A 14,013-nucleotide genomic window follows, 5' to 3' on the forward strand; every position below is an offset into this window, starting at 1 on the left:
TTTAGCCTGTATCCTGTGTGTGTTCTCTCTCCTGATTGGATTTGGTATCCCGACATGATTTTTATTTGATATTTCTTGATGTATGTGGTATAATAATGCCCATCTTAACCCATTAAGACCTCAAACGCATCTGTGCAATTTTTTGATTTGAGCTAAAAAAAAAAGCATTACTTTACACTTTTGCTATTCAAAAATAGCAGATCTACAAGCTCGTAGCGCGGCACCGAGTGCCGCGCTACGAGCTTGTAGATCTGCTATTTTTGAAAAATGGTGAAAATGTGTGCAAATCTTTGAATACATATATTCTTTTAAAGCGAAACATTTTAACTGAAATCTTTGCTTCTGGGAGGTCCCTGGAACAAAATATTTTCAGATTTGAGGGGGATCGCGGCCATAATTTTGGGGGTCCTTGAGAATTATGAAAAAGTTTGAGAACCACTGATACTGAAACATACGCTTTTTAAAAAAAACTGTTGGTATTTAGAAGACATTTTGTAGAATAGGCTTCAGGTCTTAAGGGTTAATGAAACAGACTTGATGTTATCTTTAGTTATTGGATTAGAAATAAAATAACATTGCAGTAGCCTACACAGTCTATTTGTGAAGCAAATGACCCTCAGATTACATTGCTGTTCATTCTGCATTCATCTACGTGCATCATGTCTGTCGGACATGGGGCATGCGGTCTTTATCAGAGAGTGCCTGAACTCCAGGCCAATGTGTTGTTCCCACAGGAGCACTTATTTGTGGATGAGGCGTGATTCAATCTCAACAAGACCAGACGGCGGGAGGAGACATAATTGGCCGCTGTGTAAACTGTTGATTTCCCTGGACGGCCAAATGGAAACATTACCATGTGCACACGCACAACCCCCATGAGCTAATGACCCTGAGGATGACCCTGCTCCAGGCAATGGAAGAGTTCAGCATCTTTTATTAGTTTTATTTCGTTTTGACTATATCACTCCTATAATTCGACAAAGCTCTAGTGCGGGTGTGTTGTAGTGGTGAGAGCCCAAAATCTCTTCTGCCCGGTTCTCCTCAGTGGCTGGAGCAATTGATCTGCATTTGCACACAGCCATTGACCGTTACCACGTGCACGGAACGACGAAGCCCGTTTTTTTGCTTTCCCCAAATGTCAGCTGTTTATTAGCGTGTTGCCAAATCATGTGCGCATATCCCCCCCACGGGTATGGTCTAGTTGTTTAAATTCAAGTTACGTTTTTAAGGAGTTTTTAAAGTGGGTGTGCTAGTTTTTATTTTCTTAAAAGGTTTAGTTTTACTAGTTTAGTTTCTATTCATTTTTTTATGTTAATTTTCATCTAGGCAGATCAGTCACAACTTGACGACATTAGTGACGACACTCTGTGTTCAGACGCCCATTAGGTGTCGACACAAGCCACGACCCACAGCACCGGAGCTGACCCTTCTCCCTCAATACTAGGAACTGTGTATGTTGTTTAGTTGTCTATCTCATTGGTTCTTAAAGTGGGGTCCGGGGACCCCCAGGGGTCCTTGAGGAAGTTCCAGGGGGTCCCCAGCTAAATGATGGATAGTTAGGAACAAAAATGGACAAATGGTCTGTAACTCAGAGAGTGTACAAATGGAACCAAATGGACCCTAACGGGTCCATTTGGTTCCATTTGTACAGTCTCTGAGTTAAATTAACATTGATTTTACGATATAAATTGGGGTCCCAGAGATAGAAATGCCATTAGATGGGGGTCCGCAGCCCTAATGCATGTCAAACTGGGCGTCCAAGAAATTAAAATGGTTGTAAATCACTGCTATAGAACCGTAAAAACCTTCTCTTATGGGGGTCCGCGGGCTAATAAGTGTCAATTTGGGGGTCCTTGAGATGAAAAAGTTTGAGAACCACTGGTCTATCTATCTACAATACTAGCTCTAACTGCCATGCAGCGGTCCGTTTCTGTCTATGTCAAGTGGTGTGGAGTGTGTGCAGGCGTATAGTCCACGGCCAGGGATAGTCCCGGTGGTCCGAGGCAGGGGCGCAGCCATGGGTGGGCCTGGGTGGGCCGTGGCCCACCCACATAGAAAGCTGGCCCACCCAAACGATTTTGCAAACAAAAATAAATTGGGGGATTTTTATTTTTTTATGATATTTTTTTTGATTAAAAAATCGGTAAAATCAGGCAAAATTAAGAATCAAATAACATAACCCAACCCTAACCTTAAAACCGAAATAAAGTAACAAAAAAACGCCCACAAACGCCCAATAACAGCTAATTTCCGCGCGCGCACGGGTCGGGGGCGCACGCGTTCTGCTCGCGTGTGCGTGCCCACCCGCTCCTGCCTAGGCCCAGCCTATACTAGCGTTCTGGCTGCGCCACTGGTCCGAGGGATCGACGCGAGCAGCTGCACCCGACAGCAGACCTCACAGACGGGCTGGAGAAGTGCACTTGACGCTTGTTTCTGGCAGCTACTGTACATTTTACAGTAGCCATTCAATATGTAGTTGCTCAATCTTGAATAATTTCACACGTACTACTTTTAGTGTGAAACTTTGTTATCAATATTCACAACTTTTTCTGTGGTGTTGAGCAGTGGTGGAAAAAATACTCAAATGTTTTACTTAAGTAAAAGTATCAATACTGCAATGTAGAAGTAGGCACTCTGTTACAAGTAAAAGTATCGAAAATACTCCAGTAAAGTGGCTGGCTTGCTTGCTGCTCTTGCACAATAGAATTAAATTTGAGGTTTTTTCAACTTTATAAGATACGCTTTTTTGCTATTGAGCATCCCGACGCAGTGGGGAAAGCCTCATTATCTAAGGATGTATGGTAGCACTTACCAACTTTTTTTTGTTTTTAAGGACAAGGACTATGTCTAAATGTCATTTATTTTTGTCCAGACAAAAACTGGTAACTTTTCAGCCTAGTTAGCTTTCATCAGAGCATGTGGGAAAAGTGCTGGACGCTCGTCTCCTTGGACTTTAAACGTATTCTCAGGACTTGCCAGCGTTGTGATGCTGCTGGTGTGAATTCCACATGAATGGAACAGAGCCTTAGTAGCAGCGCTGGTAACAACTGTGAAGGAAGAACTGGAAGATTATACTGCATATTTCATGCCAAGATGGTTGCCGTGAAAAGGCTCTATTGCCAAGATGGGGAACACTTTTTTTTGTCTTGTCAAAACATTTTATTGGTGTACCTTGGGAGCTTGAACGAGAAAGAATTCCGCCCACTCTTTCACGGCTTTAAACTTGTGATGTGACAATAAAGTAGAATCTCAGCTACGTGCCAGCTTGTAAATGCGTGTGTGTGTGTGTGTGTGTGTGTGTGTGTGTGTGTGTGTGTGTGCGTGTGTGAGTGAGTGTTTGTGCACATTCCATTTGGAGCTCAGTCAAAGGATGATACTGTATCATTCACAGTCCAAAAAAACTCAAGTGGCTGTTCACACACTTTGCTTAACTGCACTGAATTACTGTAGAATTACGTTTACCTATGCCATATTTACAATATAGAATGAGATATTGTATCAGAACACCAATTAGTGGTGGAGGGAAGGGGGGGAGGGAATTCATTTTTATCACCAGTGAGTGGGGGTACATTTGATCTCTGCTTCTGCTCAGAATGAACCAAATAAATGCTTATCCTTTGGTCTGATGTATTTGATATTCATGTTTGATAATATCACAACTCTGGCATCCCTATTTTGGCTAAAATAAATATACAATGCGTAATCAGCTTGTAGACTGTCTATTTCAGTTTTGTGGATTCATGGCGTTTGTGTGCCGAATTTTGTGAAATTGAGCAATATTTTCAGGTAATGCATTCAAACTATTGAGGAAAAACATGTAATCAAATGTTAAATGGGAAACTCGTAAATGAGCACTGGCGTGTGCACTAGTGAATTAATTGGGATGTAGACTTGTATATTTTGTGATTAGCCTATTCTACATGAATGCATATTGTTGTGCATTATTGTGCTTTTAATTACAGTCATATTAATTGGTTGTTTGGGTATGTGGACTATTGTGATATTATGTGATCCTGTCAGACATATTTACATACATCTTAGTATGGATCCTAGTCTAGTGGGTCGCCTAAATTCTGACCATGCTTTTGATTCAATAGCTCATAATGAAAATCTCCTTCTTTATCTTTTAATTTGGCAGTCTTTTGCCTAAATGTGTGGTTGTGAACAGAGGCAAACAAGATCCATTGTTATTCAGTGGATTCTTGCCAGGCGAGGTGAAAACTGCCAGAGAAAACTAACCACTTAAAGTACTAGTGTCCCTGGGGTGAATATACGGCAAAAATAGCAGATCTACAAGCTCAGAACACGTCGTGGTTTCTGCAAAGAGATTTGGTGTAGAGAGAACAAGGAAGGGGCCAGTGGTTCCCAAACTGGAGGTCCCCAAATTAGTTTGTGGGGGTCCCCAGATGATTAGCTTAATGTGCAACATTGTTTTCTCACTCAACAGTAAACAAATCAACATACAGTATAAGTGTATACAGGGTGTCTGCACATTTCTAAAGTTACAAATTGAATGACTTGTCAAAATGTAATATTACATACAGTAAGAAAGAGGCAGGCGTTGTGAAAATAGACGCTCTACAAGCTCACAAGTGCGAGGCATTGTGACCTTGTAGTTCGGCTATTTTCACAATATTTATCTGTGGAACCGAGTCAAACTAAATATAATGCCTACAATTCCAAGTGCGTGTCAGGATGGGGGGGGTCCCAATCCAAATGATTATTTTGGCGGGTCGCGGCCTGAAAAGTTTGGGACTCCTGTCAAATGAGAACTGCATAATTAAAACATTAAAGTTGTACCAGTGAACACCATATAATACCAGACAGCATGTGACATTGCTAACAGCCTGCAAATCTCCTACAAAGTCACATTTCAGACAAAATAATGAACAAGAGCTTATACAGATTATGAATGTTTGTCCCTGTGATTGAATACCCCATCTCTGTTTTGTTTGTTATACCGTGAAAGCCAAAATTAATAATTACTCTGTTACAGCAACTACAGATTATTCTCTAATTCTCTCATTTCACGCTGCAGTGAAGTTTTCGTGCACATCCATTTTAATGTCAGTGCCTTTATGTACCTATGGTACATGTTATGGTTTTGTATTTGCAGATCACTGTCTATTCTATTTCTGTGGGAACAGTGTTGATTTCGTCGACTAAAACTATGACGAAAAATGTTCGTCGACTACCTTTTTTCACTGGCGAAAACGAAAAAAAAAACCAAATAAAAACTAAGCTACGATGACTTAAACTAAGACTAAATATATTGACAAAATGTTAGTGAGGGACTAGTGGAGAAGAGATCCAGTAGAACGAAAAGACATGTCATTTTATGTTTGGTTGCACTCGGGTATTAAGCTCTGAAAATAGCAGATCTACAAGCTCACAACGCGTCGCGTCGCGTCGCGCTGCGACGCGTTGTGAGCTTGTAGATCGGCTATTTTCAGCATGCAACCAAGTGTAAGATCAGCCATTATGACGCCACCAAGGCACCGCGTCGCGTTGTGAGCTAGATCGGCTATTTTCAGCATGCAACCAAGTGTAAGATCAAATCAACACTGTGTGGGAATGCCCCTTCTTCTACTTAATATTCAACTGCACGGTTAAGGGGAAGCCAGTTTTCCCCCCCGACTGTGTGTCTGAGACCTGAGGCAGCCTGGGTGCCAAGGACACTGACACCGACAGATGTTCATAACTTAGGAGTAAGAACCTTGCACATAGCACCTTCGTGCACCTTAAGAACTAGGACTAATGGACAAAACTTATTGATTTTATAATCTGATAATTATTTTGTTAAATAATAAGAAACCTGGAACCTTGAAGTTGACAGACAGCACTCCTTCGGTCTGAACCCGATTCAACACGATAAATGTATTCAACATGATCAATCGATTCAACATGATCAAAAGGCTCCGCAAGGGAAAACTACTGCTGAAAATGTACACGTCTAGCTTCTAGCAGACGACCCCCAAAAGCATGGGAGCCCTGTTGTTGTCTGTTGACAATCAGCTGACTGAATTTGGCCTCAGCTGGCATGAGGGCGAGTAGCTAACAACAGCATGTGAACTGTAGTCCTGGTTTGACAGTTTAAACAGTAACACCCAGCAACCGGGTTAACGGTTAGCTTCATTGTTATGTTATAATGAAAGCAGCTTGAAGCAGACAGCGTTTCATCACGTTACATCAGACAGATGAATGTTGGCGAATAAAACCAACAGAACTCACGCACGCACACGCACGCACGCACGCACGCACGCACGCACACACACACACACACACACGCACGCAGTGTTGCATTGCTCATGGGACGGCCTAACACGCCGTGCAACAACCTTTTTGAACAGTAGCAGGAGCACGCACACGCATAGATTTAAAACAACTTTAAATTCACACCTCAACAAAGATAACAAAGGCCGCCTGTTGTCACACCAGCATGAATGAACATAGGATTAATATAGGAATGAGCCTAGATGCATATCGATTGTCCATTGTGTGACCTGTTGTGTAGGTGTTAAGCGACGTGAACATGATGAACATCTTTAACATACAGTAGAGTGCAACCACTTTCCAATTCACCAATGCAACACTGCTTGTACGCGCACACACACACACACACACACACACACACACACACACACACACAAAGAGAAGAGAAGAGAAAAGAAGAGAAGAGAAGAGAAGAGAAGAGAAGAGAGTAAAGGAGAGTGCTTTCTAGCATGGGGGCGGGGTTTAACATAATGACCATCTGGACTGATTATTTCATTAAAGTCTTGGCTTCATTTTGTGCTAAGCACGTCACACACAGCAAAACAAACAAACAAAGAAACACACACACACATGAATGCGTGTTGCACACACACACACACACACACACACACACACACACACACACACACACACACACACACACACACACACACACACACACACACACACACACACACACACACACATCTACCTGTCCCAGCGTACACTCTACTGATCCCAGGAAGTCTGCCTCCTTCAGGCCATTGTGAGCGCTGCTGATGTCAATCAGCTCGTAGCGGATGCGTTGGACCTCTTCAAAATAAAAGTCCAACGTGAACACCTTGGAGAAGGTTGGGTTGGTCGAACTACGAATGACCTCCGTCCTATCAACCTGGAAGACAGGAGAGAGAGAGAGAGAGAGAGAGAGAGAGAGAGAGAGAGAGAAACATTCAGTTACAGAATGGAAGTGGATGATATATGTTGGGATAAACTATACACAACATGTATTAGAGCCCAATCTATATACTAATGAACACAGGTACAACTTCAAGTTCTTAGCTTAGCACGGGAGCTCTTGTTTATTTCACTGTCTCTGTCTCAGTAATGTTCCTCTTTATAAAATAGTGAAAATAGTGAGAGACAGAGACAGAGACAGAGACAGAGACAGAGAGATGGGTGGACGAGGGATATAAAGAAAGACACATGGAAGATGGGTGGATGAGCGATAGAAAGAGAGAGGGATGAATAGATAAGTGACAGAGAGATAGAGAGATGTTCCTGTTATAAAACGGTGTTGGCAGAATGTACACAGTAAAATCCGCAGCGCATATTAGACCCATTTGTAACTCTGAGAGCCAACAAAATGTACCCACATGGAGCCGCGAGGGTCCATATGGGTACATTTAGTTGGCTCTCAGAGTTACAAAGTAAGTGTCACTGAGGGATTTGAGTGTGTGCTGGATGTGTGAATGTGAACCGGAGCGCTTCAGATGGAATCAGTCCACTTGGCATTTTGAGAGGCATGCAGATGGAGCTCTCTGCAGTGTACACACACTCTTTAATTGGCTGTGTGGAGTCTGTCTGCTTAATTAGAGCCACTGTGATGGAATCTCTCTCTCTGGCTGCATGGGGAGAGCCTCGCGCTTATTCATCCCCCTCTCCTCACCCCCTCGCCTCCTTTTCCCTCTTCCTGTTATTGTTTACTATTGTTTATTGAACTTTCGGAATGATTACAGGTTTAAAAACACTTAGCAAAAACGTTGCTATTACCTACGCACAGGCACACCTGCAGCAAGTCATGTAATTAGGTCAAAGTAATTCCTTATGTGTATTTAAGTGACCTAATCCTGTTGCTTTCTGGTGCAGTGAGGCTGGGTCCTGACAGAGGAGCACGCGCTGAGAGTTTTAGACACACAGTTCATAGTTATACATAGCTCCGACGGAACCTCTCCCTCCGCTGTATAGCTCCGAGATGAGGTTCCTCGTTTGTCTCTGCCGCTTGTTTTCGAGATTGTGGCACATTTTCCACTTTACATGTTTCTTACCCCTTTCTGCACATCGTATCCAAAAAGTAAAGCATTTCCACCACTCTCTCAGATGTTTTAAGTTCTAATCTAGCGCACCATAAAATCTATCCAACGAGTTGAAGAAAGTATTTCATTTGCCTCGGTCTTCATCCGGTTACATGTTTTTAAGACATTGCGCAAGAGTTGCGCCCGTAGAGATAACATTACTGATTCCCCTACTGGTCAAATTTTGAATTGCATCTTCTAATGCAAAATATTATGGAACCGGATAGCTTGTAGATTGGCTATTTTCAGCATGCAACCATGTGTAAAATCTACCATTACGACGCCGTCAAGGCACCGCCACAATACATTTTAGTCGACTAAATCAACTGTAGATTTAGTCGACTATAACCTTATGGTATTTAGTCGACGAAACTAGACAAAAACTAAAACATTTCAGGTGACTAAAATATTATATGACTAAAACTAAACTGAATGTTAGTCAAAAGACTATGACTAAAACTAAATCAAAATTTGCCGTCAAAATCAACACTGTATCTGGTCTTGTGTTGTCGTCTTCTTCTTCTTCTTCTTTCGGCTAATTCCCATCGGGGTTGCCACAGCGGATCATCTGTTTCCACCTGCCACTGTTTCCTGCGTCTTCCTTGGTCACTCCAGCCCACCTGCATGTCCACTCTCACCGAATCCATATAAACGTTCTCTTTGGCCTTCCTCTTCTCCTCTTGCCTCGCATGCCCCATCTTCAGCATCCTTCCCCCAATGTACCCCTCATCATCCCTCCTCTGCACATGTCCAAACCATCTCAACCTCGCCTCTCTTGTTTTGTCCCCAAACCCTCTGGTTTTGTGTATAATGTTTACCACTGTAGAAAGGCACAACAATGATACTATTAGCAATATTTAGGGATGCACTGATATATCGGCCACATATCGGTATTGGCCGATATTTGCCGTTATCAGTCAATATCGGTATGTTGGTAAACAAACATATATCGGTATCAGTATAGGCTATCGGCTAAATTGTTATTTTAAACATCGGTATTGGCCAAGAATTTCCATATTGGTGCATCCCTATTAATACTACTAATAATAACATTACTAATATTTCTTTCTATAGTATAAATGTAAATGGCAATCTGTTACCAAAACTTAAAGAAAATACTGTCCCATATCCAAAAAGATCCAAATCTAAAAAGAGGAGTCGAAGTAGAAATTAAAAAATAACTGCTGCAATGTGTTACTAATCTTCGCTGTCAATGAAGGAATGACTCTCAGATCTTTTGTTATTGGACTTTGGTTCATCTATTTCAAAGAACACCCGCCCACTATATGTCTAGTTTCCCTGCTCTCTGAATGATGACAGAATATTACAGAGGGCCCATCCAGTCTGAAGTCACCGATAACAATAATCCCTTCAGCAGAGAACAGAACAGGACTTGGTAGAATTAAATTACAGTAAGAGTTAAATCCCTCATGGCTTCCTGTCTGGGTTGTGATGTAGTGTCCTACAGCTTTATGTTAACACAGCGCAGCTGCTGCTGTTATCTGCTGAGATAACATCATTAAGCATGCACGCACACGCCCGCCCGCGCGTGCACGCGCACACACACACATACATACACACACACATACACACACACACACACACACACACACACACACACACACACACACACACACACACACACACACACACACACACACACACACACACACGCAAGTGTTCTTGCACATCCCAATTAATGTCAGTGCCTTTATGTACCTATGGCACATGTTATGGTTTTGTATTTTTAGATCACTTTCTATTCTATTTCTGTGGGAATACCCCTTCTTCTACTTAATATTCAACTGTACGGTTAAGGGAAAGACAGTTTTCCCCCCCCGACTGTGTGTCTTAGGCCTGAGGCAGCCTGGGTGCCAAGGACACTGACACCGACAGATGTTCATAACTTAGGAGTAAGAACCTTGCCATACAGCAGTTTTGTGCACCTTAAGAACTAGGACTAATGGACAGAACATGTTGATTTTATAATCTGATCATTATTTTGTTTTTCTTTTTGTCATGAACAAAATAATTGTACTTTTCTTTACTCGTACACGAGATGTAACAAGTAAAGAAACCTGGAACCTTGAAGTTGACAGACAGCACTCCTTTGGTCTGAACCCGATTTACCACGATAAACGCATTCAACATGATCAATCGATTCAACATGATCAATAGGCTCCCAAAGCATGGGATGCCTTCTGTTGTCTGATCATCAGCTGACTGAATTTGGCCTCAACTGGCGTGAGGGCGAGTAGATAACAACAGCATGTGAACTATTCCTGAACTTGCTGTGCAGTGGCATGGCACAGACTCAGAGAGACTTCCCTTGCAACATTTTTCTAAAGAACTTGCTTTAAGAACTATGAAGGGTGCACATTGTGTGACCAACATGAAAGGTGGAGCATATAATGATCACACTGACCATGATATCACAGCAGCAGCTACAATGAAGATAACAGCGAGCCAAGCTGTCATCTTCTAATATACTGTGTAGGCTACTCACGACTTTAGAAACCGACGTGGATATAATGAACAAGCTGTACAAGCACACACAGACACTGTCAATAACATGGTCACATGGAGAGAACACTTTGGAAAGTGATGGAAGAATACAGGCACCCCATATAACAGCATGCAGTGTCTGCTCTGTTCCTGCGTCTGTCCATAGTTTCATAAAGCAGCATTTATCTACTCGTCGATCATGCAGGGTGTCACTTGCTAAAAAGAACATATTGCTACTAGCCTGGTTCCAGACGAATCTGCCTGTGCAAAATTGCATGCACTTTAGCCCTCGGCAGATTAGGTCTGGCCCCCCTCCATAGAGATGTCAATTCTCTCCCTCCGCAGTTGTGCGGAACAAACCAGGGCCCAGTATCCAAATGTGGGCGGGCTTATCACCTTATTTGGAGCAATGACGTACAAGGAAGCACTGCTCTGATTGGTTCGTTCAAGGAAGCACTGCTCTGATTGGTTTAGGTCTAACCAATAGAGTCCGTTTGGATCTTTTTGTAACAGCCCCAAATCAACCGTTGATAGGGACCAGACTAATATCCACGCAGTGTGTCGTGTGATATTGTCTGGCTACGCGAGGCTATATTGCTACAGTATCCATATATTGGATACAGTGTCCATCCTACATAAACAACCAACCTGACGGTATGAAAAGTGTGTGTGTGTGTGTGTGTGTGTGTGTGTGTGTGTGTGTGCGTGCGTGCGTGCGTGCGTGCGTGCGTGCGTGCGTGCGTGCGTGCGTGCGTGCGTGCGTGCGCACGTGTGTCATATTAGCGGGCTGTCAACACAGCGCCCCCCGTCCCTTGCATCTGAACAGCGGCCGTGTTTCTCTCGGTCCCCCGCTGTGCTGTTCCATACAGTAGCGACCCAGATATATATCAAACATGTTTGAAAACCGCCGGGCAGCCCCGACCGTCGTGTGAGCAACTTGGGAGTGTTAAGATTGGATCTTTGAACCCCCACACTAGACGATATCTATGCCCGAGATTCGCTCACAATCTAGGCCGATACTCGGGAGGGTTGTTTCAGACCCTGATTATCTTGTAGTGTAAGGCCAGTTTCAAAATAAATCGGGGATAACTCCAACCCTAACATAAAACCTCAATCTAACCTCTAAATGCCTAATCCTAACCCTAACCCCCAATTACCTAATTGTAAAAACATAATTGTTTTGTAAAACTAATTGTGAAACTAATTGTAAAACTAATTGTAAAACTAATTGTAAACTCCCCAAATCTCTTTTTATAACCATAAAACAACCATTTCTATTGGACCAGGATATTTTGTCCTCACAATGTCTATTTCTAAAATTCGACTATATACTATCCCATTAAAACCAGGAGAGAATTTTAGATTGTTGCGTTGGCTATTCAAAAATAGCAGATATACAAGCTTGTACATCTGCAATTTCTGAACATTTTTGAAAAATCTTGAAAGTGTGAGAACTACTGATTTAGAAGACATTTCTCTTAATGGGTTAAATGGGGACATTTGGCCCTCACATGTACTGTAATACAAGTACACACACACGCACGCACGCACGCACGCACGCACGCACGCACGCACGCACGCACGCACGCACGCACGCACGCACACACACACACACACACGCACACACACACACACACACACAAAGCTGTCACTTTGCTGAGTCATACTATTACACTCCCTTACACTCACTAAATACAAACTTCTCAGCGTTGCACAATAAATAGGTAATGAGCTACAGACTGTGAAAGCAGATCTAATAAGCGCTGAGCCAGGACACGGTTCAGATGGATTTGGGGACCGCCCGCTGGTCCGAAGGTACATTATTATCCCCAATATTTCCATAAAAATGTCCCATTGGACCAAAAGCTCATTTGTCTGACTGCCTATTATCCCGACAACAAAGGAACACAACTCCGAAGGTCCGTTGCTCTGAAAATACACACACTCTCCCTGTGAGTGTTTGCCCCGTAATATCTTAACCCATTAAGACCGGGAACGCATCAGTGACATTTTTATATTTCTTTGGCTATTCAAAAATAGCAGATATACAAGCTCATAGAGTGCCGCGCTATGAGCTTGTAGATCTGCTATTTTTGTGAAGATTTGTGCAAATCTTTGAATATATTGTTTTTTTAAAGCGAACATTTTTAACTCTTGTTTTTAACATTTTTAACTCCTGGGGGTCCCTGGAACAAAATATTTTGAGATGGTCCAAGGCCAAATACATACCATTTTTGAGAACCACTTTTTTTTTTTAAATCGCACCCAGTGTGAAGTGAGCGGTGATATATATGAGTTATTATAATTTCATCATGCATCTCGGTAGCCAATCACAGCACGTCCTGCGAAGTGACGTGCTTACATTTTTTACATTATTATTAATTTCATCATGCGTCTCGCTAGCCAATCACAGCGCATCTGCGAAGTTTGAAGTTAATTTCATCATGTGTCTCGCTAGCCAATCACAGCACGTCCTGCAAAGCTTAGCCTATGGGCGTGTTTTCCACAGCATGGCGTCACAGCGAAAGACACATTTTCACGACGGAAAGAAAAACTTTCACCACGGATGGGTCCTAAACCCTCTTATAGGAGCGGTTGCACCGCTCAAAAACTGTTAATATTTAGAAGACATTAATAGAATCCCCCCCAGAAGCAAAGATTTGAGTTACAAATGTTCCCTTTAAAAATATACATATTTAAAGACCCACGATTTTACACGATTTGTCCCCAAAATAGCAGAGTGCCGCGCTATGAGCTTGTAGATCTGCTATTTTTGAACAGCCCAAAGAAATCAAAAAATGACACACAGATGCGTTCCCGGTCTCAATGGGTTCATTCATTATAACGTGCAAACACAAGATACTGTCTTACGAAGTGCTTAGTTTTTCTTGGTGTGGTGTGGCTCATAGCCAGATTGTTAATGTATCTCCTTAGAGGCCGGCACTTTGTTGGGGTATTTGCTACAGTTCATTGTCTCCGCCAGGCCGAAGGCATGGCGAGAGAGTATGTTTTACCCTCCGTCCGTCCGTCCGTCCGTGTGTGTGTCCGTCCGTCCTTCTGTCTGTTACCAGCTAATCTCCGCCACCGTTGCCCCGGTCGCTGTGAAACTGCACACACACACTCCCTCGATGCCACAGCAGAACCTCTGCCCCAAATGTTTCACATGGGCCTGTTATAGCGCCAC

General features: G+C 42.7%; 1 protein-coding gene across 1 annotated transcript in view; it reads right to left on the reverse strand.

Moving 5' to 3' along the window:
- Positions 1 to 14,013, reverse strand: part of cpne4a (copine IVa) — a gene marked incomplete at its 3' end in the record, with an annotated part of 167,664 nt that overhangs the window by 102,772 nt on the left and 50,879 nt on the right. The window contains exon 3 of the mRNA XM_084052790.1: positions 6,965 to 7,144. Within this exon, the coding sequence (XP_083908916.1) occupies positions 6,965 to 7,144 (180 nt within the window). The remainder of the gene's footprint in view (positions 1 to 6,964; positions 7,145 to 14,013) is intronic.

This window comes from Gymnoscopelus microlampas (assembly GCF_963454915.1).
Source record: "Gymnoscopelus microlampas genome assembly, chromosome: 3".
Taxonomy (NCBI): Eukaryota; Metazoa; Chordata; class Actinopteri; order Myctophiformes; family Myctophidae; genus Gymnoscopelus; species Gymnoscopelus microlampas.